The sequence below is a fragment of the Panthera uncia genome, chromosome B1 (genome assembly GCF_023721935.1).
Source record: "Panthera uncia isolate 11264 chromosome B1, Puncia_PCG_1.0, whole genome shotgun sequence".
NCBI lineage: Eukaryota > Metazoa > Chordata > Mammalia > Carnivora > Felidae > Panthera > Panthera uncia.
The window spans coordinates 98,943,217-98,970,807 of NC_064811.1; the positions used below are offsets into that span (position 1 = coordinate 98,943,217).

The following is a 27,591-nucleotide window of genomic DNA, read 5'->3' on the forward strand; positions in this document are numbered from 1 at the left end:
TTAGGGAGTGATTTTTATTGTATTAATATAAAACTATACAATGCAAAACAATACAATAAATATATAATATGATGTGGTAGGCATTGAAGACAGAAGAGATATTTTGTGGGAAGCTTACCTCAATAGGGATAAATGGGATCAAGGAAAAGAAAAACTCAAATGGGATAAACTGGGGCCTTGGAAGGGGCTAATTTTTCATTCACTGGAAAAAGAGTTCTTTATATTTCCTATTTTATATGAAATAAAGGAAAAGGAAGGATCAAGTGTCATTATGGAGATTCTAGTCTTCAGTGACTTTGAGAACTGTAGACAGGTGGCTATGTGGATCCATGCCAGATGAAGTCTTGGTATTATCCTGCAGTTGTGCCTTTTTGTAAATCACTATCACCGTCACTGGCTTGGATTCAAGAGGTTGTTGTGCTGTCACTGATGAAATAAAAAACACACAGTTGTCTTATATAAGTACATTCTCAGACCTGACACTAGACTCATCGTAATTCCTAAAGACATGTATTTTCCTAAAGAAATATAAGAAATATATACATAAAATTATATATAAAAATTAAAATTAAGCAGTCTTATAAAATTAAGCAGTCTTATAAAATGGACTGCCGCCAGGTAGCTGTGACTCACTAGGCTCAAAATAATACTAGCTCTAGTCTCAGGGGAACTTCTAGCCCTGTTAATTCCTTGTTTACAAATTTATTTTACATCCATTATCTTACTTAATCTTTAGAACAGTTCTAGGATTTAGACATTATTTTCATACACACTTTACTTATTTATTTTTTAAATATTTATTTTATTTTGGGGAGAGCCAAGGGGGGCAGGGGCAGAGAGAGGGGGACAGAGGATCCGAATTGGGCTCCGTGCTGACAGGCTGACAGTAGCAAGCCCGAAGTGGGGCTCGAACTCACGAACCATAAGATCATGACCTGAGCCAAAGTCGGATGCTCAACCGAGTCACCAGGTGCCCCCATCCACATTTTAGAGATGAATAAACTGATACTGAGCTAGTATAATTGGCCAAAGGTAACATAGTTGGTAAACAGAGGCACAGGAATTTACATTTTGGAAAGCTGTTTAGCATCAAGTCAAGTCCTTTTTTCTCAATGATGCCAGTTATTTTCAACCTGTTTCAAAGAGCACTGGAATCCTGTGGTGCCTCAGGGATCACTGGGCAGAAAAAGGAAAGAGGAGGGAATAAAACAGGCAGTGCTCCGTGCCCCTCACTCTGGTTTTGACCAAATCACATCTATTTTATATCTACATATATGTTACACACACACACACATATATATATATATACACATGTATATATGTGTAAAATATATATTTTTATATTTTATATATTATAAATATAAATACATAATTATGTATTATACATAACTACATATATAAAAATATAATATATATATACGAGACCCATTTAAAATTTTGTTTGAAAAAATTCCCAAACACTATATCATACCATCATGTCTCCTAATGCTATCATGATCCACACTAGAAACTTCTTGAAGCCAGAGACCTCATCTTATCCTTTCTTTAGTCTCACAACAGGGTGAGACCTCCCTTGACCTGTGAACCAGACTTCGGAAGAAGGCGCAGATGGAAATCATTGCCCTGGGGATGTGCTCTGGGCTCCAGAACAGCACTGGCTAACCATCTCCCATGAACCCTGACAACCTTGCTGTCTGTTTCTCACCAAAGCCAATTAAATTATTCACGGTACCTGCAGCATTCTCGCTGTTATCACAGCTCGTTGAGCTCTCTCCCAAGAGGGAAGTGATGTCTTCCCCAAATATCTTGAGGCAGTTTTCAATGAGAAGTTGTACAAGAGAAACCTGTAACACAAAAAGACAAAAATGAGGCACTTTTTTTTCATATGGCATAGTTACAAATCACATTTTGTATGTGAATCTTGGATCTAACAAAAAATGTGAAAGAATTCTGAGGAAAAATTCAGACTTGATAAAAATATATAGAAAGCAGAGTTCTCTAAGTAATAACTGTGATACTTTCCAATATAATTTGGGTACAGATTTTAAAATGCTGTTCAAAAGTGGGCTAAAGTTATAATTTGTGACCTTGTTTAATAGCTAACATTTTGATATCAATGGTTACATCTTGAAAACTAGGATAATTTTCAAAGTATAACCTACCTTATTAAATTTTTCTTTTCAAAAAAATTTGTTTCCAGTTTTATTGAGCTGTAACTGACGTATATAACATCTTATTAAAATTTATAAAACATAGATAGGGGTGCCTGGGTGGCTCAGTCGGTTAAACGTCTGACTCTTGATTTTGACTCAGGTCATGATCTCATGGTTCAGTTTGTGGGCTTGAGCCCCAGTCAGGCTCTGCACTGCTAGTGAGGAGCCTGCTAGGGTATCTCTCTCTCCCTCTCTCTCTTTGCCCCTGCCTTGCTCTCTTTCTCTCTCTTTCTCTCAAAATAAATAAATAAGCCTTAAAAAAATAAAACAATAAAGCATTGACAAAAACTTATGAAATTCACTTCTTAAATGAAGAAGTATCTTAAACTTAGGAAGCAGTGACTTCTGTTTTTTTGTTTTTTTGTTTTTTTGTTTTTTTTGTTTTTTTTTGTGAAGGAAAACTCATGCAGCTGGAGAGAAAACATGGCTGTCTAACTGCAGTACTTCCTCATGTATCACCTTGCTTCATGCTCGCTTTCTGGGTGAGCTTGGGGAAGAGCTGTGATCTTATTAAGCATGTTGTGGCTCCATTAGGATATTCTGGAATCTTTTACCAGTTTCCTTATGACATAGCAGAGGCAAAATAGTAGCCATGTATTTTTCTAAATGAACCACAACTGGCAGAGGAAGGCCGATGTATTTGGAGCCATGGGTGCTCATGTTGCCCAAGCCACCTAAGATGTGCCAGTAATGACCAGAGGAACTGGATGTGGTCACCATTGTGTAGTGAGGAAACCATGGCTTTGCCCAAGGTTACATGTCCCTCAAGGATTAGGCTAAAAGTTGAACCTTGACTTGTCAAACTCCAAAGCCCAGGCTCTCTTCTGTTGTATCATGGCACTCCTCTCTGGTTTGTTCAGGCAATCTAGTGTTTAGTTTCCTGGATGGGGACAAAGCCACTCAACTTCTCTGAGTTCCCCACTTAACAACACCCCTTGCCATACCCCACCAGAGCAAGACAATGGACCCTGCCTCTTCAGGGCAGCATGACAAAAATATGCACTTTACGAAACTGATCCATCAGAGTTGCTACTGCAAATTTCAGGTTCAAAGTAGGGATTCTACCCAGCAGAGGAGAAAAATGAAAGCTCTCATTACCTTTTTTATGAAGTTGCTTTCTAATCCCAAGCTGCAGGAATTAGATGAACAAAGAATGCTTGGGGCTATACACACTGATAAATTGTAAGCTGTCATCTGATTGGATGAGGAATGCTGCTCAATGTTGTGTAACATTCCAAAAAGGTATTTCAAGAGAACAACATTCACTCTTGGCAGCTGGTCTAACAGCCTAAAGTTAGAAAAATGCACTTTTAAATAAGGCAAGTCATTTCACTTAGGAAGTTGGAAATATAAAGACAGGGAGCAGAGTACTTCATTGTGTATCTAGAACACAACCCACTGTAACGGAGTGCCAGGCATGAACGTATACAATAATGTTTCACTGAATTCAGTTCCTGAACCAGATAAAACTTCTCTGGTTAAATGTTTGACAAACTGAAGTTCGTATCACTGGCAGTTGATGCTGGAGCAGCCCTTTTAGCTCAGTGGATTTTGTCTACCAGTTTCATATATTCAGAAGGTATAACATGGTCAGGGATTCCACATTAATAAGATCAGGAGAAACATAAGAATTCAATAATAGCATTAAGGCATGCCTCTGTTTTTAAGTTGGCCTCCATGGGTGTGAAGAATTGAAACTCTTTGGCATTATTTTAGTGGACAAAGCTATAAACTATAAGCCAATATTTTTCTAATAGTACGTTGGTTGTATTTTTGAGACATGCCCAGAGTAGAGTAATTACTACATCATTACCTCTGGGCTGCAGTTACTTTCTCCTTCTCATTCCCTTGATCAGCAACAGCAAGCCATTTGTCATAGAGATCGGATGAAAATATGCTTCCTGGGATATTTCGAAGAAAATCCTTATGTAGATAAAAATAAATAAGTAAATAAATATAATTCTTATAGAAAATATATACTGGAAAACATTTAGTTGAAAAATAGAGCTCAGTCCCCATTCCTTCACAGATACCCAAACTGTGACCCACACAGAGCTTGGTTCTCACTCTCCGTTGACTTGCACACACACAAGCAGTGCTTGGATTTTTTCCCAACTAAAACTTAAGAGCATAAAAGCAGAGCCGAGGCTTTGGTAGAAATGAAGATAAAGCTCCCTTCTATCATCTGTAATTTACTCTTTTGTGTACATTTTAACAAACTACTACAAAGTGACAGGTCCAGAGATAGACCATCTTAAATTCTATTTGCTTCTTGGACAGAAATACACATACCCATTTTTGCAAATAGCAAATAGCACAGTGCTAGCTCTTTAGACACAGTGCTAGCTCCTAATTCTAGCAAGAAAAGTACTGAAACAAACAAAAAAAAAAACACACATGTGTGCTCTTGCATACATATCAGGAAAGAACTAAGTCTTCTGACTTGAGGTGTATGTGCTCCTTGGGAGAATGCTACTCTCATACTTGCATCATTTTTCCTTTTCTTAACTGTATAAAAGTAGACAGTCTAATGGCAAACCCATTGTCATCCTTGTGATATATTCCTTTCTAGTTTAGGCCAATTCTCCAGTTAGTTTGACGTGATATTATGAAGGTCGAGGTTGCAAAGCCTGATTCTCCACCAAGATCAGTCAACTTTATGAAGAAAATACCTTAGAAATGTCTATGAACCATATCCATAAGTGGCCACCCCCTTCCTAGTCTGTGCTTATAACATGGAAATAGGAAAGAATCTACAAACTCTTGGTAGAAAAGCAAGGCAACACTCATCTTACTATTTGCATACCTGGTGTATCATCATTCTTTCCCCTGTTTCTTGATGCCTCTATGCATATTACTGGTATATATTACTATGGCCCCAGTGTAGTTGTGGTAGCTAAGTCATTTCTGGACTATTTCTATTTATCATATGGTCAAACATTAATGGGAGATCAGGAAAGACCAAACGTGACTGAGATTCTAAGATAATTTTAGTAACTTGTTTGTAGTCATTACTACATTAACATATTTTTGTTCAGAGCTGTTAACAAGTGTCAAGATGGATTAAGTTCTTTCTCTGTTCTATTATTCCTCTTATAGAAATGTAACTGGATACTTGTGATTTAGCTGTACCATTTCAAAATTAATCTATTTTTTGTGTAAATCCATTGAATTTTCAGAATTCCAAACTAATTTTGTCTATTGCACCCAGTTTAAAAGTTAGATTTATAAGAAGAGGCATGTGGCAGGAAATGGTTACCATGTGGTTTTAACCTTGGGATGGTGGATAAAACATGACAAATATTAACAAAGGATGCCAAGGATGGTAAAGGTGAAAGGTACAATTGGTAAAGTCGTTCCTATGCTTTTAAAGTACAACACATTAAAAAACATGGGAAAGAGTGATTAAGTGGACAGACATTTTGGTGGCCTCATTGAGCCTTTTTTGATTCATCATAAACTTATTTTCAAATGTTTAATATGAATTTTCTTTTGGAAACTTTGCCTTCATTGTTATGAGGGTGGTGAGAAAGTCATCAAAAGCAGGACATTTGTTTTGGTAAATATTCTGTGTGTGTAAGCATATATTTTTGAAATTTATTATTACTAGTATTAGTATTTTGCATGGTGTCTTCAGGAGTGAAGGTGGGGAGGGTGGAGTGTGATGAAATATGGGGTTTTTAACTCCTAAAGTAGCTTCTTTAAATTTTGACTTTGTGACGTGTATTTCAGTTTGTCAGATACTTAATCTATTATGCCTATTATGGTTCTTGGGCAATCATGATGAAGGACACCAATAATAGCTTCAGTTACTCATGTGTAGATAATGCTAGAACTTTCCCTACCTTTAAGACAGATGCTACCACAAGAACAGATTCACTGTCCAAGTTCACTTTGTCCCCAGAATTTAGTTTCTCCTTCAGGATTCTGCATGATTTCATATTGGCTGATTTTCTGAAGATGCCTTCTGTGAATGGCCCTTTTTGATTGATAAAGCAAAGCATATCCTATAGAAAGAAATGAAAAGTACATGACATTTCATATCCATAAGTTCAGAACACAAGCTTGCCTCCTTTTTGAAAGAGCTAGGGAATGTGACCATACCGTGTTTTAGAGCTGGAAGGACTAAAGTAAATTTGGATTTGTTTTTTCAGCGTCTTTAAATATATTGTCTACCCAAAAATACACTTTACAGTCATACACTAAACCATTTTAAACACTTGTTTTAATCAGATTTTTTCCTTTTCAGTGAATTAATACTTTTAAAAAGTTAGTCTCTGTGTCAAGGCCTTTGTAGAATCACCCTTCTCTCTCCTACCCCACCATTCTTCTTTCATTGTTCCCTTACATACATGCTATTCCCCAAGTGTGGGAATCTCTTTGCCACGCTCATTTTCCATTTGCTTATTCCTCTTTAAGTGACTGTATACTCCATTCCTACTTCTTCTCCTTCTTTCCCTCTTTTAAAATCAGGCTCAAAAACTCTCTCCTCCTTCTCTGATTACATTCCCTTCCCATGAGTCTTTCATTGCCTTTAGTTGTACCTTCATGTCCTCTGTCTGCAGTGTAGAAAGATAATAGGGGTTGGAGCCAGGTAATCCAAAGGATCTGAACTCTGTTATGCTACTTATCTGGTGTGTGACCCAGGGCACATACATTTTTACTGAGGCTTTTCTAATTCATTTGTGAGTTGGGATGATGATATTCATAGCTACCCCCTAAATTTGCTGTAGTGCAGGGACTGGGGTAGTAGCTAGCATGTAAGTAACATCATAAATTTCTTCATATGTAGCATAACATTCCCTACATCTAGTATAGTGCTCAGAGAAACCCTGGATACTCAATAAATGTTAACATTGACAATTCAGTACACCAATTTGAGATAGGACAGGCCAAAGTCTGTGGCTTTCATTTGACATATTCTGTTAGTATTAACAGATTCATATTTGCCAGAAGATGAGTCACTATGCTTCATGAGATATTTTGAGTTGTACGATTGAGTAGACTCAGCTGAAGGAGACTAATATGAGCTCAGGAAGGCAATGAAAAGAGAATGTAAAGATGAGATAGACTCTCAGAGATTCATGCACACAGAGTCCATATTTTGGCTGGTCTGAACAGGCTTATGTGGGTCTTTGTGGAAACAAGGAGAATGGACAAGAATTATCTTTTCCTGTTGTATTTGCCTCATGACTCCGCAGTACCTAAATCAGATTTTATTCTTTGAAATAATAGAAACAAAGCTTCTCAGCCAAATCCAGGAACTGGCTAATTATTTTTCCATTTGGTTGTAGATTTGGATGAGAACACTCGGCCTCTCGGGGCTCCCCCTCCTCAGGAGGGCTAACAAGAGACCAAAATGAGACCTACCAGAATGGGGGAGGGCAGGTGGTCATTATCACACACATCCATGAGGGAAACTCCGAAGAGCTGTGCTGGCTTTGCAGAAGGTGGAGCTGTGCACTGGCTGTCCTGGCAAGCTCTGGGGCCCCACCTAAGGGCCCAGTTTATGAAAGGATTCCTTTTAACTGTCTTCTGGCCTGAACCTAAGGAAGAAATGAGAGGAGTAGTAGTAGTAGAAGTTAATTAACCTTAATTTTTTCCATTTATGTTTTACTGCATGTTCATTGCTATGGCTAGAAGAGGGAAATTGAGTCATTTGTGTAGTATTCTCCACATTCTGAAATTGGCTAATACTATCCTTATGGTGCTACTGTGTTCTTCCCCATATCCAGCAAACTGATAGTTAAAACTGGAGACTTGATCAGACTCAGGGTCAATACTTCTGGTGCCATTTACAACCTATTATACTGCATCATGAGGCACTTAGCCTGTAGTTGTTAGTGTCCTCTTGTTAAGTATGATCAGTGGATTCAAGTGTCAGATCCAGTTTTAAAAGCTAAAAAGATTGAGTATTCAAATCAAGCAGAGTTTGCTAATCATCTGCTTTCACAGTGAGTCTTCTCCCAGACTTAGATTTCCTCTTTGGTTTTCTGAATGTTCCACTGTCTCTGATCAAAAGGATCTGCCTTTCATGACACAATCTGCCTGACCCCACTTCTCAGCCAGCCTGAGGCTCCTCTACTCTGAGCCATCTCCATGGATGACTTTATGCGGGGGCGGGGGGTAGGAGAGGGGGTCCATGGGAAGTAGTCTTTACACGCTGGCTATGTGGGAAGATTATCCAGGTGGCTGTGTTTGTTTGTTTGTTTCTTTCTTTCTTTCTTTCTTTCTTTCTTTCAAGTTTATTTTGTGAAAGAGAGAGAGAAAGAGTATGTGTATGCAAGTGCATGTGAGCAGGGGGAGCTGCAGGGAGAGAGAAAGAACTCCAAGCAGGCTCCACGCTGCCTGCACAGAGCCCAGCTTGGGGTTCGATCTTCCGAACTGTAAGATCATGACCCTGAGCGGAAATCAAGAGTCAGCCACTTAGTCAACTGAGCCACCCAGGCGCCCCCAGGTGGCTGTGTTTCTTGTGACACCCCACCAAGCTACCTGGAGATGGTTTTTAATTATCCAACACTCCCTATCAAAGGCATGCAGAAGAAGAGCTTTACAAAGAAAAGGTGATCAGCAATGGAAAAGCTGAGTTCAAAGTTTCTACTGCTCAGCTATCAATGTTTTCCTTATAAGGTACCTTAACATTTGTTTAAATAATCTGCTTAAATAATTGAGTTCTTTAAAAGTCCAGAGAAAAGTCAAGTTACAACTTGGATAAACAGATGAGCAACATTTCACCAAATACCCTTAAACACCCATCCACTGGCTTCTCTGGGATGTAGTGAGGGCATCACTTATGTGGGTGGCAACACTCCTGGTGCTTGATCAGAGAGACCACATCTAAGAACCAGAAGTGTCCTGGCTCTGCCACTTAGACAAGTTGCTCAAAAATCTTTAAGCTTCGGGTTGCTCAAATTTAACATAAATGATGCTACCTACAACTCATTGAACTAAATATAATGTACTACTCAGCACAAGGCTTGGCTCATGGCAGCCTTGATAAAAGTAATTTCCTTGCTGAGAGGGCCTAGGGCAGTCTAGATATCAGTCTCTTCCCCCCAAAGGAGACCTCACTCCCATTCTCGGTTTCATTTTGCAACCTCTAGAAGGTATGCAAACATGAAGGAATGCCACCACTTTGCCTAACTAAGGCTCTTTCTTCCCATCTTGAAGTCCATACCCCTGACATTTTAAAAGGAGTGAAGGAAGAAAGCAAATACATTCTTAAATCTAGAAGGAGATTCCTGTACATCAAAACGTACAAATGTTTGCTTAAGATACAAGTTAATATATAAATTGAGTTGTATGCAACCTGGTTTCCCTACTTTTACCCTAGTTTTATTATTTCGAAACTATCCAAATATATTCCATTATTGAGCTTTAATTAAGAATGCTTTTAAGAAGAGTGTCGTATCCCTTGATACAAAGCCATAAATCTAGCTACTCCATGAGTATATACAGAAAGCAAATACATGGGGAGTCTGAGTGGCTAAGCGTCTGACTCTTGATTTTGGCTCAGGTCATTTCATGGTTCATGGGACTGAGCTCCATGTGGGGTTCTGCACTGACAGCGTGGAGCCTGCTTGTGATTCTCTCTCTCCCTTTCCACTTGCCCCTCCCCCATTCATGTGCACTTTCTGTCTGTCTCTTTCTCTCTCTCTCTCTCAAAATAAACAAACATTTGAAAACAAAAAAGCAAGTATATCTGAAGTCTTATACTTTCTCAAAGACATTTTTGGGCTTAGCTGGACCTTTTGTAATGTACATTATTTGGTGTTAGAGTTCACGTTGCCTCTGTGACTAATAAAAATATATGCCATAGACATGAAAAATATGGGAATGACTAAACAAGCTAACTCGATAGAAATCTATCCTTTCTCAAGGATACTGGCAAGATTTGGGTTAGCACTTCCTAATGATCGAGTTAGAGTATGAATATTAAAAAATAAAATTTTTGAAACTTTGAGCTTATAGAATAACAATAATAACAATAAAAATACTTCCTTTTTTGACCCCCAATGCTTCTCAGGTTAATATCACATTTTCATCAGAGAATGAAATATCAATGAGGGAATATTGGCATGGTAGGGAAAAATAGTAAGACGGAAGATTAAAAAGCCCTAACCATAAAGATCATCTAGTTCCAGTCTTGACATGGGTCTGAAACAGATGTGGAAAGTGGGGGTAGAATTAAGAGTTCAGTTCTAACTAGAACCCAAGGCCACTTCAGCCTAAGCCCAGAATAAATGCAAGTCAATTCTGTAACTCTTTACTCCACTGAAGTTCTTCTGTTCCAGGTGTGTTTAAGCCACATAGACTAGACATCACACCTCCTGTGATGGCCTGAGATACTAGACAAAACCCTGGAATAGGGAAGACAAGTTTCTAGACCATAAAACTCTTGTGCTCTAAGAAGACACACAGATGTGTACACACATAATACTATGTAGAAAGTGCTCTGGGGATACAGAGAAAAGAGTAAGGGTCTACCTAGAAGAATTAAAACAAATGACCTTCCAAGAAGTGAGTCAGGTCTTGATTTCAGACCTTTGGGAGTTTCTCTAAGCCTCATTCTGGGTGGGTATTGGGTTCTTGCCTATACTGTCCCTCCCCACCCCCACACGGAGAATAGGCCCTGTGTCATGAATTTGTGTTCAAGAGTGGAGATATGAGCTAAAAGAAGGCGCTTGAAGGAAGGGAAGGGGCTCACCTTTCCCTTGCTGGTTCTGCACTGGGTGTCTGGGCTTCAGGATGAACTGGCCTTGCATCTCTGGGAACCCCTCCTTTGGAAGGAGGGGCTCCTGGAGGGTGGAAGGAGAGATGGAGGCCTCTGGTCCCTGTGGCAGCCGTGGAGTAGATGGAAGATGGCTCATTTTAATTCCATAGGGATGTTCATGTCCTAAATGGAGAAAAGTCTAAATGTAAATTCAGGCTGGTGCTGATGGCTGTCATCAAACCTACCTTAACATGAGTGTGTGCATCGCATTGGTATATGCTGCTATTCTCCTGGGGATTCCTCTCCCATATACCCATATACACCATATACCCTCTTATGGGGGACACGCTGCAGAAATCAGGTGCTCAAGGAGAAGATTTTAAAAAGAGAAGAGAAAAGTTAAATCATGTTCCTTTGCTTGGAATACATAGATACATCAGTGCATTGCTCTGCACAATGTTGGCTTTTGCTGTTTCCATCTGAGAATATTTAAGGCCTTCTAGTTTCTGCCTTGACACTAACTAGATCTGTACATCTTAGGCAAACTACTTGACCCCTCTGAGTCTTACATTCATCCTTTGAAATGCTTACCCACAAACTTATAAGGATATGAGTAAATATATTAATAAAAATTGGTGATTAATATTTTTCAACAATTGAACATAGTATTTAAATTTTTTTTTAACATTTATTCATTTCCTGAGAGAGAGAGAGAGAGAGAGAGAGAGAGTAGGAGCAGGGGAGGGGTAGAGAGAGAGGGAGACACAGAATCCAAAGCAGGCTCCAGGCTCTGAGCTGTCAGCACAGAGCCCGACGCGGGGCTCGAACTCATAAACCATGAGATCATGACCTGAGCTGAAGTCTGACACTTAACCCACTGAGCTACCCAGGCACCCCAGTTGGCCACAGTATTAAGACTTGCTATGGTCACTATTCTCTCACACATGATATCAGTCAAACAGATTTTTCATTTCCTTTTGTCAGTTCTAGAGCCAGAGCTACTCAAGGGTGATGGGATGGGATGGGTTGCCTTTATGCTTTGTGCTTCCCTCCCACTGCCACCCTCCCTACCAGGGCTATCCTGCAAGCAAGGATCAGAGGGAAGGCTGTACTGTGTTGGAAACTCAGCAGCAAAGTGCAAAACGGTGTTTACAAAGTGGAAAACCACACCCCAAATCATGAACAGTTGCCTGCCAAGTGATTAGTTTTGCTCTTTCATGTTTTAAATTGTTTCCTCTCCATAGAACTTTCAAAAGACCCTGTGCTGTGATACGGATTTCAGTTTTTAAGAATAGAATGAAAGTTCTCTTTCTGTCATTTTTGATTTATTATTGTATGTAACTTGGGGAGCTTTTGCTGCTCCTTTTCATCTGGCACAGATGAAACGTCAATGCTCGGTTCACGAGAACCACAGTGACTTCCCTCCTTTAAGGCAAAAGAAGCTCCTATGACAGCAGTACAACCAAATCACCAAGATAGCCAGGAGCCAATCCACAATTGAGAATTGAGAGCACGTTAAGAAACACATTTCGAATGCTGCTAAAGGATCATCATGAATGACAGGCTCTTCGGATTCCTTAGAGCTGCCTTCATGCGTGAAGCTGTTCCAAGTCTCAAAAGTTATCATCTACATTGTTTTATCTAAATCAATGCACTTTATTAAGATAAATATATTTAAGTATTTAATTTTTTCCCCTTTTATTGCTGAACGACTTTTGCAAGATGTCAGCGTTAACACAAAAACTTTAAATGGTGGAGTCAGCTATGTGGTTGGTGATTCTCTGAGAATATATGTTTCATAGAAAAAATGTGTTTGTTTAGATTTCCAGGTCAGTTGAAGATATTCTTTAGATCACTTGAAAAAGAGTAATAGCCTCACAGGATTATTAAAAGGATAAAAAATGCATGTAAGAGGGAATGCTCTAAGATTTCGAGCAGAAATCATTGTCACTATTACTATACATTACTGTACTTCAAGGTCTGCTACAGATCCTGTCTTCTTGTTTTAATTTTTCTATTTCTGGTAAACACTGAATAAATTTGTTAATCCAAAGATTTTTTTTCCTTTTCTTTTTTCTTTTTTAGATCACTCATGCTAATCACTATTTTAGGAGAGGTGCAATGTGTTTATCAACAACCTTAAGAACCATGCTGGAAAAAGCTTGAGAAACAGCAAAGTACAGGTGGTTTAGTCAGTGAAGACTGGACAAGTCTAAATGTAATTATCTCATTTTCTTTATTATGCTGAAAAGCTTATGGGCACAGGACAAGTGTTCGGTACATATTTATACCTGGATTCAGAGACATGACTGGATTTTAGAGGATTCTCAAAATAGAGGCTACTTAGTAGTTAGGAAATGGAATTCAAGACTGAAATATGAAAAATAAATGTATGGGAAAAAGAAATTCCAATCCATTTTGATTTCATACCTAAGTAAGTGGGTAAATAAGTGAGTAAATAATAAATAAACAAAAACTTTCAATACAGGTCTATTTGTCAGGTAAAAAAATGATAGAGAAGAAAAATTTACATTTCTCTCCCCAACTAGACCATAAGATGCTGAATGAAGAGATGTTATCAGTGCCTGGTAAAGAGTAAGTACCCAGGAATTATTTGATAAATGTACGAGTGAATACTGCATGTGATTTTCACTTTTAAGGGTATTTAAGCTAAAGACAGAACAATCATTACCTTGAGACTTAGAGTTACAATTCTGAACCTACTCAATCCCATCTTAGATTGTCCCTGACACTTACCAATTAGTGGTTGTGGGGCTTCTCCTTTGCCAGAACTGACCCACAGCTGATAGTCTTTCTCAGAGCCCTTGGAAACAAAAAGATTATGCATCACAACAAATCTTTCACAGTACTTGAAGAACACATTTTCTTAGCATTTCTATGTTTTGAAAAAGAAAGAATTAGGGCCAGTATAAATGCTATTTGGTCTATGGAGGTAGCTGCAATTTTTGAGTTAACAACACTTGTTAACTTGCTCCCCTCACAGCCTCCAGTAGACCTTCTCAGATTCTTGTCATTTCTTGATAAAGGCTGGAGAACCACAGTACAATCCAGCCCTCACTTTGTGGGTGGCCCTTGGCATAAGAAACCACAGTTGTGCCCCTTCACCAATGAGGAAAAGTCTAATCTCAGAAGTCCTGCCTTCTGCTGTCTCTAGACTCCTTGGATAATGTTGGTTTTTGCCTCCAAATGTCCCTGCACAGACAAGCATATTGTCCAGAGAGCCACACACCCTGCCATGACGATTCCCGAGCAAAGTAACTTGAAAGGCCATAATAGCTCAACAGCCCTGAGCAGACAAATGCCCAAGAAGCTTTGAGGAGATAGGAAGTGAAGTCAAGCCCCACTACAGGGAGAGAAGGGACAAGAACTCTAACCTAGAGAACAAATCAGATGCAGAAAACAATTACTCTGTGAAGAATTATTGCCCAATAATATTGGAAATCCCACTTGAAACTAACAAGTCTAAATTATAAAGATTGCTGAACTATTTTAAACAGTTTTCTAGGAGGATAAAGTAAAATATGTTTGAAATGGAGTTGTTGATGATAGGTACTATGCTTGTCCTTGACTTCTGATTAAAAATCATGGCCTTGCCTTGAGGAGGGTCAGAGGTATGGAAAGAATCACAAGCGCACACACACACACACACACACACACACACACACACAGCTAAATCAGCTCAAAATTGTATTGCAAATAGGAAGTAAGAGCTAATAAGAATCTTTTCTCTTAAGGTAGGGTTCAGAAACACTATGTTGGAATCCCTTAAATCAGACATACATGAGCAAATAACCCGAGTTCTTCATTAAAATGGAAATTGTTGTCTAGTGAGATGGGTCACTTCAAGCAAAGGAAAATCATAAACATGAAATAAAATGAACAATATCATTAATCAGTCTTCCCAACTTCATCTCTAAAACCACTCACTCTCTTTCCAAGATTTAATTCTTACGCAGGGTGTATATATCATACAGAGATGTGTATGATATACAATCGTAAGCATTGTTAGAAATCAATGTAGAGATGTGTTTTACTCACTACATATCAATTCAATTTTATTTCAAATGTATTATTAAATTTTGTTTTTACAGAAATAATTGAGTTCTTATGCCAAATTCTGGTTGCCCTGAATTTTTAAGGGCCTTTATTATACCATTGGTTCAGATAGAATTTCAATACAAATCTTGTAATTATGTCATGTCACAATAACAAGACACTTTCACATTTACAGAGGATTTTATATAAGAAGCTGTGCTTTATAAGTGCTCCCTCAGTTTTGTCAACCTGACTGTCACCCTCTCTTTTCCCTTACAAAGCATCCCCTCAAATATACCCTAGGGTGCCTGGGTGACTCAGTCGGTTAAGCATCCCACTTCAACTTAGGTCATGATCTTGTGGTTTATGAGTTCGAGCCCATGTCGAGCTCTGTGCTGACAGCTCAGAGCCTGGAGCCTGCTTCAGAGTCTGTGTCTCCCTCTCTCTGCCCCTCCCCTGCTCATGTTTTCTCTCTCTCTCTCTCTCTCTCTTTCTCTCAAAAATAAACATTACAAAAATTAAAAAATATATATCTACCCATTTCTTTCATCAAAAAAAAAAATTCAGCAACTCATACTAGCCCCATCAAAACGTAAGGAGCTGAAACCAAAACTGGATGAAAGTGATGTGTACACAGATGCCCCCAGATCCATGTTCTCAGTCAGAACTTGTCTTCTTTACCAGTTCCGAAGGGGCATTAGCAGTCTCATCCTTAGGACCTATATCAAGGGGATGTAGCTTCTAGCCATGTGGTCTTCATGTCAACATTTACAGCAAAACATGTAATTTAAGACTCATTAAATTGAGATTGAGTCCTTGGGTGATGACCAGGGTAAATAGTGATGGGGAGGAATCAGGAAAGATGACACAGAAAGAAGAGTCCACTAGAGAAGGATATATTTAGAAATTTTGAAATATTTTACTGTCTATGTATAGAATGTATACAGTGAACTGCATGTTGTTATTAGCACTCTAAAATTATAGCCCAATTTTTTGCTCTGATTTTGAATTTGCACAAAATTGAAAATGGAAATACCAGAAGGGCGCCCATGTATATAGCTTCACTGCCTTCAATTTCTCAATTTGGGGTGGGGGGCAAAATATGGCTATGATATCTTTAATAATCAGCTGCTTTATAATGGGAGATGCACAACACACACTCACATACACACACACAAATCTCAAAGGTCAAGTTTGGTTTTTCACTAAAAATAGTTTGCAGGCAACTTACAGTTATTCCTAGCATTGGTAGTGACATGTTGATAATGTCATTCGCTGTGTCTGAATTTGCCACTGTTACAGTTATAGACTATAGAAAAGAAATAAAGAAAAATTGCTATAAATTGAAAAAAATTGAAACCATGTGACTAATTATTGTCAAATTATTACCCATATTCTAAAGGCAAAGCTTGCTTTCAGGTAATGACAAAATAAAGTACATGAAGAGCATACACTCTTAATTATATTTTCGTTTCTTTATATAATATGAAGCCAGTGGGAAGCAGTAAAACATATATTTCTCTTAAAGGATTTGAGGCACACAAAATACAGAAGCTTAAGCAACAAAACAAACAAACAAAAGAATCCCAAGAAGATGCATGGGCTGATCCTCAGCTCCATAAAGCTAGTTCCAAAATGGAGCAGAGGGGATAGTTTAAAAAAGAGGAGCTGGATGTTTTTCTCTTTTCCTGAGTTGTGTTTTTATAGTATGGCTTTATTCATTTGCAATTACACACTCAGTTTCAGCAAAATCAGAATAAGAACTAGCTATAAAAGACATTTTTAAAAAATTACTATTTGGTCAGTACTTTCTTTGTGTCAGGCATCATAGTTACTAAGGTTTTCATTGTTGAAATCTGTTGAGACAAATAAAACCAAGGAGTCTAGGAGGTGAGATTGAAAAGTTTAGAAATTTACGTTCCATTCCCAGCTCTGCCAGTGAGTGGCTTATTATTTATAATAGCTCTCTACCATACCTTACATTGAGAAACTGCTCCACAAAACTAGGAAAACAGTTTACAGAAAATTACCTGAAAGGGATTAATAGGATTCTGAGATATTATCTATAAGACTATCTGAATTCCAAAAGACATTTTAAAATAAGACAATATGAGGGGTGCCTGGGTGGCTCAGTCGGTTAGGCCGCCAACTTCTGCTCAGGTCATGATCTCATGGTTCATGGGTTCGAGCCCTGCATCAGGCTCTGTGCTGACAGCTTGGAGCCTGGAGCCTGCTTCGGAATCTGTGATTCCCCCTCTCTCTCTGTCCCCTTCCCAGCTCATGCTCTGTCTCTCAAAAAAAAAAATAAATAAATAAATAAATAAATGTTAACAAAAAATTCTTTTTAAAATAAGACAATATGTAACCAATAAGACAATATATAACATTATTAGGCAATGAGGCCTATGTCCTTTGATAAAGAGTGCTTAAAGAAGGCAAACAGCAAAAGTGGACACTCATAGGCCTTAAAAATACTAAGAACAGAGTTAAAAGAAACACTTTCATAATTCATTACTTGGCCTTTCATTGTATTTTTCTTCTTATGAATGGAATGGAATTATTTGATATGTCAGATGGCTATGAAAGTTGATAATCAGACTTTTATAAACGAAAGCATTCATTGATTTCAAACTACCTGTAGCTTTAAGGAGTATAAAAAAATGTTTAGAACCCAGCAGCAGAGATCAGAGCACTCAAAGTCAGGGATGTAAGGGGCTTCCTATGCTAAATTATCTAGGAGGATTCAAAAGTCTGACTGGGTCTTAGCTTGAGATTTAATTAGAAGTAATGGTTCTGCTATTTTTTAAGATGTCTGAAAACCTTTCAATACAACTTAACAAGTCTCCCATGAAATCTTTTTAATGTAAAAAAAAAAAAAAGATCTCTTTTGAAATGCTAATATCACTCCTTAATTTATTTGGTCTGCCAGATAATGGTTTTCATGGCATAAGGAACATACTGTGTTCAAAATAGTAATTCCAAGGATGTATGTAAATTTTCCTGCATGTCGTATGTTCTCCAAAACACAAATTTCAGTAGATAGAGCTCTTTATAAACAAATAACTTTTAAAGAAATAAACTGTTTTTTGAAATTATTTAAAAGAAAGGGAAATGTTGCCTTTTTTTCTCATATGAAAAACCAGGAAAATGTGATCAATTCTCAAGAGCTAAAGCCAACTCTGAGGTGATCTAGATATTCAGATGGTTAGGCAAAAACAGCAATTACAATAATGCTCAATGATCCAAATGAAAATATGTTCACAATAAACAAAAAGGGATGCATCTTAGCACAGAAATTAAATATATTTAAAAATAGAATTTTTTTTATCTGAAAAATATCTTAAAGAAAAAATTTACTGGCTAGGGAACATTGTATAATGGGGACGACAAATGGCAGTCAGTGATTTTGGAAAATAGATAATAGAAATTATCCAGTCTGAGGAAGAAAAGGGGAAAGAAAGATTGAAAAAAATTAACAGAGTCTGAGGGAAATGTGAACAGTATGAAAGGGTCTAATGCACATATAATTGAAATCTCAGGAGAGAAGAAAGAAAATGGGGAAGAAAATATTTGAGGTAATAATGACTATAAGTCCCCAAGTTTGATGAAAGACAAGTTTATAAATTCAAGAAGTTCAGAATATGCCAAATAGGACAGATTCAAGAAAACCATGCTTTGATACTTTGTAGCCACACTACGAAAAACCAAAAATAAAGAGAAAATCTTGAAAGTGGCTAAAGAAAAATGACTAATCACTTTCAGAGGATTGGTGTTTGAATGACCCCAGACTACTCATCAGAAAGCACAGAAACGAAAAGAGAGTGCAAAACCTTGAAAGGGCTGAAAGGAAACAATTTGCAAACAATTTGTATCCCCAAAACTATCTTTCAAGAGTAAAGGTGAAATAAAGCCATTTTCAGATAAAAGAAGGAAATCTGCCTACACCACATCTGCACAACAAGAAATGCTGAGGATCGTTTCTCTAGGATGAAATGAAACTGTGTTGGGGGAAACTTGGATCTTAGGAATGAATGAAGACCATTAGAAATGTTTCTTTTGTGTAAATTATACATAAGTTGATTTTTAAAAAATTTCAAAGTAATTTTCCATGAAGCATTCTGAGTGTAACCCACTCCCACAGTTGAAATCAAAGCGGGCAGAGATGAGAATGTGCTCTGCTGTGGAGAAGTCTCTGCTCTCGTCTCCATTCAGTGCATCTATCTGGTGCTTGGAAACAGATCAAAATATTTGCGTGGCCTTTCCTTTGGCCAGGAAGTAACTGTCTTCAACTACGTCTTTTTCCACCTTCAAATACTATTTTGTGTGATCTCGAGCTACTGTAAAGTGTTACAGAAAAAAAAGTGTCATTTAAAAATACCCAAAAATATCATTGTAAATGTCTTGGCTACTGCACTACAATTTCAGAAATCAAACTTTATACAAATAACCGGGGCAATTGGTTTGATTTTTTTTTCTCCAGTAGCATAAAGAAAGTGAGATAGAAATATGCTGATCCCTTAAAAGTGTCATCCCTCTGAGCTCAAGTCAATCCTGATATTCCTTGGAACGAAAGACCTTTCAAAGCTCCTCTGCATTGGACATAAGGACTGAATGTAATACCTGACCCTTGAGTGGATCCTGTACTAGAAAGGAGACGTTATCAAGGTCAACTGACAAAATGGGAACACTAATGGCGTGGTAACGCATTATACCAATGTTACATTTACTAAAGGTGATAACTACAGGGTGGTAATAGAAGAGAATACCCTTATTCTTAGGAAATACTTAGGTTTAAGGATAAAGGGCCATGGTGTTGTATGAGCCTCAAAAATAAGTGTATACATACACATAATAGAGACAGAGAAAGAAAAGAAATGGTAAAGCAAATGGAGTCAAGTGTTGCAGATAGGTGAATCCAGGTAAAGAGTACAGGGAGTGTTTTTTGTACTATTTTTATTTTTGCAACTTTTCTGTAAGTTTACAATTATACCAAATAAAACATCATGGGGAAAAAAGAACTGTGGAAACAATCCAAACCATTCTGTACATAAGTAGTGACCATTGGAACAAAATGTTTTAATTCTAGTAAGATATACCTGCGTGTGAAAATCACTTTACTAGAAGCCACTGTAATTGCTATTAGAAGGATTCAGAGAAAATTATGGGCATTTAACATGCAATATTTTTCCATGCTTATGCACTGTAGCTAGCTTGGATTCCTCTTGCTTCATATTACCTAAGTCACTTTTTATGTATACAAAGACATACGTGTAGACAGGGAAATCCATTTTCCAACATGGCACTTTTTTAAATACTCTCTCTTCCTCTTTTTTCTTTTCTCCTTTCTACCTCCTTATTTCTTTTTCCTTCCCTCCCTCCCTATCTACCCCTCCATCTCCATCTCTTTCATTCTGTCTGAATCAGGAACTTGGAATTTAATTTTTAGTCTTAAAAACACTTACACCGCCACAGTTCTCGATGTCTCCAGTGAAGATTTGGAGGGGAATGCTTTTTGGCTGGTCCTTCTCTTTGGCTAGATTGATGTACCTAATCAAATTCAATAATAACCCAAACTGAGTAGGATGAATTAGCTATTAGCTTACTTTCAAATCAATCTATGTTGCTAATATTTTCAACATACTGTGTCATTTTTTAAAAGCATGTAGGGGCACCTGGGTGGCTCAGTTGGTTAAGTATCCGATTCTTGATTTTGGCTCAGGTCATGATCTCATGGTTCGTGAGATCAAGCCCTGCATTGGGCTCTGTGATGACAGCATGGAACCTGCTCAGGGGATGCTCTCTCTCCCTCCCTCTCGGCCCCTCCCCACTCACTGTCTCTCTCTCTCTCTCAAAATAAATAAACATTTAAAAAAAAAGTATATAAATAAATAGCCAAATCAAATTATGGGCTGGAAGAAAACATGCAAAAATATTTCAGGAAAATGAGACATGACTCAAAAAACAACAGATCGCTGTCATGATGTGAGATCTGAGCGGCAGATCCAGTGGTCAAAGCTTTCCTACCTAGACTGGAGGGCCCAGCCCCTTCCTGGGCTCCAGGGCAGGAATTAGCAGTTGCTTTGACAATCAGTGAGTAATCTGCATTTAAGGAAATGTATGTTTTGAGAATAATGTTAGCTCCAATCATTAGGTTGGAAAGAAGGGGAAGATGAGAATGATAAACAGAACTTCATCAAAAATAAGCAAAATATACGTAGAAATGAGAGCACATTATCTGCAGTGGCAGCCAGGGTAAATCTAAATAAGAAATTATTTGGAATAGTCTAATAATACTAAGGAGAAGGAGAAGAGTTTGAGGGCATGGTTTTGAGGAAATTTGCATTCTCTTATCATGGGTTAAAGAATTAAAATATGTATACTGACAAAATACCTTTGAAGGAAAGAGCACCATTTTTCCTTTAGTTCGGAAGACCTGCAATTTAAGAAATGGGAATAAAAATCAAACTCAAACTATTAAGATCATCATTCAGACAAAAATAGCAGCAGCCAGTTATTATTGATGTGGTTGCATGTGTAAGTTGTACTCTCCTCACAATCGAGCTTTTGATGGACCCTGCTCATTTACGAGCAGTATTACAATAATGGGAAATAGACCCTAAAGGGGAAGAAAGGTTGGTTTCTAATCTAAACGCTTAATTGTAACTATGTGATGCAAGCTATGCGATCATGGGCATGTTGCTTAACCACTCTGAGTTTCAGTTTCCAGAACTGGAAAAAGTTAATTTTACCTTAGAGTGTTCCTGCCCCTGCAAGTGCTATCAAATATAAAGAAACATTATCATTCAAATTAAATCGTACTTAAGAAATTTGGCATTTGGATGGAACTATCTTGGCCTAGAAATAAGAATATCTTTTTAGGAAAAAACAGCCATAATATTTTATTTCTTTATACATATTAGCATATTGTAATATGTTAAATTAGTTCCTAGAAAACTTACTCTTCATTACTATGATCCTCTGAGCAAAATCAGTCCATCTACGGCTAAATTACTAAAGGTTATTTTCCGTGCTAAAGTTTCCCTAGGATTTAGTAGCAAAAAATGCGAATGTTTTAAACCCCATTCATATGTGGACTTATCACTTACTAGCATTTTTTTTTATTGTGGTAAATTACACATAACATTGAACATTAGTGACCTTTAGTACCTTCTCACTATTGTGCAACCATCATGACTATCTAGTTCTGGAACATTTTAATCACCCAAAAGCAAACCCAGTGTCCATTAAATAGTCGCTCTCCATTTCCCACTGTCTCCAGCTCTTATACCACACTTTGTTTATTTGCTGATACACACTTGGGTTGTTTCCATTTATTATTATTATTATTATTTTTTTTTTTTTTGCTTATTATCGACAATGCTGCTATGAACGTTTGTGTATCAATTTTTGTATGAACATGTTTTTAATTTCTCTTGGGTATATATCTGGAAGTGGCATTGCTGGGTCATATGATAATTCTGTTTAACTTATTGAGGAACCATCAAACTATCCACAGTGGCTGCCACATTTTATACTCCTACCAGCAACACTGCTCCCCACTCCCTCCATCACCATTTTCAAGACCTGTTTCATCAGAAAAATGGAAAACCCATTTAGCATCCCAACCTGCATGGACATAGCTTCTAAATATGTATGCCAATCTGCAGAACAGTAATAATAACAAGTAACAAAAGCACTAGGTGCCAGGCATTCTTATAAATGCCGTATATATATTTATACAGCTTTTTAACTAACCTAACGTGCAAACCTGGCTTCCGCATTTTCTCTCTCATTAGGAAAAAAAGTTTCTTGGAAATTCCCTAATCAAAGACTTTATATATTATCAACTGAAACTATTTCCTTCCATTTGCAACATGGAGAGGCCATTAAGCAATAGGAACTGATAATCTTTTCAGAAATATGTCGTGGAAAAGAAGACATGCAGAGATGATATACATCCATATTTCTTCCCAGTAAGTTTTGAAAATTTTTCATTATGTCAACAGCTGCATTACAGAATTTAATAAATTAACAACTTGTAAACATTTTCGTTGTCTCATCTTTATGATGACACGTGAGATTTTGGTGGAGTGGGGCGAGGAGAAGAAAGAAGGGTGATGTGTTCATGTGATGAACACCCACTCATTATGTAAAGCAAGAATGAGACTTGGGGTGTGGTTGTTTCAAACAACAGATGTAAATGTTGCATGACCCCTGTAAAACTAGGAATGTCTCTCAGGATGCCACATTCCCCATCCTCATGTCAGCCTGAAAATGTGTCTTGCACAACTAATCTTTACTCCATGAAATCAAACTTTTGCTTTAGACTGTCACCTCTCTATAGATACCAACTAAGATAATCTGTACATGGCAATTCAGGCAATCTCATATTCGATGGCACAATTAATTTATTTGTAGTAATTACATCTTATTTTTAAATGAATTAACTTGGGAATATACAAGCAATTTTTCAAATTTAATTGGACTATTTAATAGTACTTGCTCAAGAGAAACATTCCTGTGATTTACAAACACAGAGAACTCCCTGGGAATTAGGGGGCAGGATATTGGAGTGAGGCCCTAGAACCACACTCTCTTGATTCTCTTTCCACATACCCAGAACACCCAACTCCTCAAGTGGCTCCTAGAGCCCACTTGAAAAACCACTGATCAAAACCAAAGGAAGTGACTCCAGTAGTCCAGTAGTCTCCACTCTATGTTATCTTATTCCTTACATTTGCACATAAAAACCTTTTTGGAGAAAGTACAAGGCAAACAAGTGTCATTGATGGAGGTTCAAAAGTGAGTCACTGGCTTGATATACAATCAGGTTAAAATGTTTTCCTTTCTAACCCATGTAAATACAAGACCAAGCTGTAAGTCTTACCTGAAGGTGGCCACAAAGTTCACCATGGGCCAGCCCAAGACGAAAGACCTCTCAGCATTGATGCTGGTATCTCCCACTTTGTCCGTACAGTTGGTTATCCACATGGTGTTCAGTGGTATTTTATTTTTTATCTTAAAGGTGTTTTTATAACTAGAAAGAAAGATACCCAAACAAGACGTCTGTTAGTTTGTTTTGTAAATGTGATGGGGGCAGCTGTGCTCGTGAGACACCAGGGCTCGTTGCTCCAGGGCACAGTGTGCCTCCCTCATCTCTACTACCCTCTGTGCACAGCCCAGCAAAAGGTTACATGGGCTTTTACAAAGCGCGTGTTGAGCAAAGTCTGGCCTAGGAAGACCCTCAAAACACTTTCCCTAGCCATTTTTCTGAATGTTGAGTATTAAGTAGAGAGTACGTATTTTAAAGCATTTAAAGAAAACCATTAATTCATTTATTGTTGTTAGATTTGTTACTTATTATTACATATAATTTTATGGTTATTGTTACAGTTAATTATTCATTTATGTCTTGCTTACTTCAAAAAGTATTTGAGGGCTGAACAAAAATACACAATACATTATTATTTTTTTTTTGAGAGAGAGAGAGAGAGAGAGTGCACAAACACAAGTGGGGCAGAAAGAGAGGGAAAGAGAGAATCTTAAGGAGGCTTCATGCCCAGCACAGAGCCTGGCTCAGGGCTTGATCTCATGACTGTGAGATCATGACCTGAGCTGAAATCAAGAGTCGGATGCTTAACCAACTGGGCCACTGAGGCGCCCCAGATAAAAATAGTTATACAGTTTTTTCCTACAAGAGACAAACCAAAAGCAAAACATAAGCTTGCATCAGAAAGATTTAAAAGTTATTTTCAACCTTAAATAAAAATATATACTGTCAGGGTGCCTGGGTGGCTCAGATGGTTAAGCACCAGACTTTGGCTCAGGCCATGATCTTGCAGTTCGTGACTTCGAGCCCTGCATTGGGCTCTCTACTGTCATCACAGAGCCTGCATAGGATCCTCTGTCCCCTTCTCTCACTCTGCCCCTCCCCTGCTTGCTCTCTCTTTCTCTCTCACACACGCACACACACACACACACACACACACACGCACGCACACACATGCATGTGCTCTCTCTCTCTCTCTCTCTCTCTCAAAAAATAAATAAAAACATTAAACAAAAAATCTTTTGGGATAATATTTCTACCCTTTGCCATGGCCTGTGTAGACCCTGTGTGACTGGATCCCTGAATACATCTGATCTCATGCTCCATACTTTAGGCTCCAGTCAAATCCACCTTCCCTGAGCCGCTCCCCCCAAGGGACCAGGTGGCACCCACTTAGGCCCGCTTAGTCCCTCATCCTAGAAGTTTCAGTCATCTTGTCTAGGAATGTGACTGCTTCTCATCTTATCTAGTTTAAATGCTGCCATCTTGGAGAGGCCCTCCTAGACAACCCCTGATACCTTTTCCCATCTTCTCCACGTGGCACCCTTCTGCTGGAAGCACTAATCACAATCTATACATCCCCCCCTCTTATTTTTATCATTTATCTGTAGGTCCCAGGCAAGAGAGACACCACCTGTCATGTTCTCAACTGTCTTATCTACAGGGGCACGGTACAAAACAAGACTTCCATAATTGAATGAATGAAGGATCAAAACACTTGCAAAAACAAAAGAAAAACACAGTGTTTTCTTACAGTAAAGGCTAATGGAAATGTAACTTTATGATAATCAGAAAGGTGTATAGCATAGTATACATACTCGGTATTAGTCATCAGCAACAAATCATTGAACAAGAAGAGGTGCCGTTTCTGCCTCCTCCAGCCTTGCTTGAGTTCAACAGGGCCATGGATAAGCAGGGTATGGGTGGCACCCCCAGATGATGTAGTGTTTTCGCTGTGGGCGTCCATGTCAACAGAAGAGCTTTCCCTGCAAATACATCAAACACCATGGAGCAGCTAGTTACTGAGTCAAATATATACAATATAGTTTTATGCTAAATGTCAGGGTTCACACAACACTAAAAATTAGTCTCAACCTCCAAAGCAAGACTCCAGAGCTCAAACTCAGGAATCACCAAGTTATAGGAAGCTATCAAAAGAGATAAGATCACTTGGGGAGTTGATACAGATGGAGACAGTTTCAAGGACAAAGCCCTTGGGGCATGCCAACTTTTAGAGGTGGGGAGGAGAAAGCCACAGAGCTAATCACGAGCTGTTATTTGGGAGGGGAGAACCAAGAGGCCAAAGGTAGAAAGTATTATAAGAAGGTAGACCACTACCAAAAAACAAGACAATTTGTGGCCTAATATAAAATAAAATGATGTTTGTGAAGAATTAAGTACAACTTGGCTTCATGTTAACATAAAATGTAGATAACTGAAGATCCTGGAAAATTGACCCCAGTCTTATCTAAATCAACATTCAAACTTTGGGGGAAATTCTCAAAGACCAGCAAAAATCATGGAAACATCAAAAAGTTTCTAAACATAAGAGTTTAGCTACTACTTGGCTGAGCTATGACTCTGACAGGACTTTCTGGTCATCATGGGTAAAACAGCTAAATTGTACAGAACGCAAAAATTCTTTCATAAATAGGATAGATTATTTCACAGACCAGAAAATTTTCTCTCATGGAGCCAAGAAAGTGTCTTCCCCCCAGAATGTAAAGCTGCCTCCCTTCTGCTCAGCAGCACTGAATCTTATGAACATGAGTAGCTTTTCATGAAATCAGTGCTGAAGTTACGAATTAGTCCATATGCATTAGAAGAAACAAAAGAGAACAACACTTCCAGTTACTGTCAGTCTGTTTTGATGATCAAAAATAGTATATTAAAAGACTACCTTATAAGGTGAAGCCTTGAATGACCACCTAAAAGTTCAGCATACTTTCTGATTGACGTGAACATCCTTTTTTCTTCAGTTCTTGGCACTGAAAATCGAAGTGAGTCTACAGCACGTGGCAGAGTACTGTAAAATGCTTGAAGCCTGAGGATTCCACAGTAGTCAAGATCACTGCCATTATGATGTCACGGTTCTAAGGCTTAGTTCATAACTGACAAACTGACATACTTGTTTCCCTGATTCGGTCTCTATCTTTTGGTTTTTTATTTTGAGCTAACTGTGGATTCATATCCAGCTGTAAGAAATAATACAGACAGATTGCATCAGTTTTTTACTCATTTCCCCCTAATGGTAATATCTCTCTAAACTATAGTACAGTATCATAACTAGGATATTAACATTGATACAATCAAGGTACAGAACACTTCCATCACCATAAGGGTCCTTCGTGTCACCTTTTTACGGCCACACAGACTTCCTTCCATGCCCACCACCTCTTTAATCCCTGGCAATCACAAACCCATTCTCCATTTCTGTAACTGTGCCAGTCCAAGAATGTTATAAAAATGGGATCATATAGTGTGTAACATTTTTGGATTTGCTTCCTTCCATTCAACGTAATTGGAGATTCATCCAGATGGCTGGAGGCATAGTTCATTTCTTTGTGTCTCTTAGTAGTATGCCATGATATGGATGTATCACAGTTTACTTAGCCAATTGGTGAAGGAGTTCTGGATCGTTTCCAGGTTTTGGCTATCACTAATTCAGCTGCTTCACTGGGACAACGGGGTACTCAAGGGCACAGCTAAGGTCTGTGGGGCACAGGGTAAGTGTCCCACGTCACGACTGGTATTACAACTGGTTGCTGGAGTCATAGCTA

General features: G+C 38.2%; 1 protein-coding gene across 1 annotated transcript; it reads right to left on the reverse strand.

Annotated features, from left to right (window-relative positions):
- On the reverse strand, positions 1–27,002 carry LOC125923072 (rho GTPase-activating protein 20-like). The gene is made up of 14 exons (XM_049631107.1): positions 26,712–27,002; positions 25,630–25,797; positions 23,870–24,019; positions 21,374–21,415; positions 20,445–20,529; positions 16,214–16,291; positions 13,684–13,750; positions 10,921–11,109; positions 7,584–7,759; positions 6,059–6,220; positions 4,027–4,136; positions 3,312–3,501; positions 1,733–1,844; positions 1–426 (listed from the first exon to the last, which is right to left on the reverse strand). Exons 1-14 carry the CDS (start codon positions 26,774–26,776, stop codon positions 281–283), a joined length of 1,740 nt encoding a protein of 579 aa, XP_049487064.1. The 5' UTR covers positions 26,777–27,002; the 3' UTR covers positions 1–280.
- Positions 27,003–27,591: the final 589 nt, after the last annotated feature.

Bases quoted from the DNA above. Each gene is read 5' to 3' on its own strand.
- LOC125923072 (XM_049631107.1), bottom strand. From the start codon at position 26,776: ATGTTCACGTCAATCAGAAAGTATGCTGAACTTTTAGGTGGTCATTCA. The intron at 25,798-26,711 runs GTAGTCTTTTAA...ATGTATTTGCAG, and splicing joins TCAAGGCTTCACCTTATAAG to GGAAAGCTCTTCTGTTGACA. The intron at 16,292-20,444 runs GTAAGTGTTTTT...TCTTTTCTATAG, and splicing joins ACATCGAGAACTGTGGCGGT to TCTATAACTGTAACAGTGGC.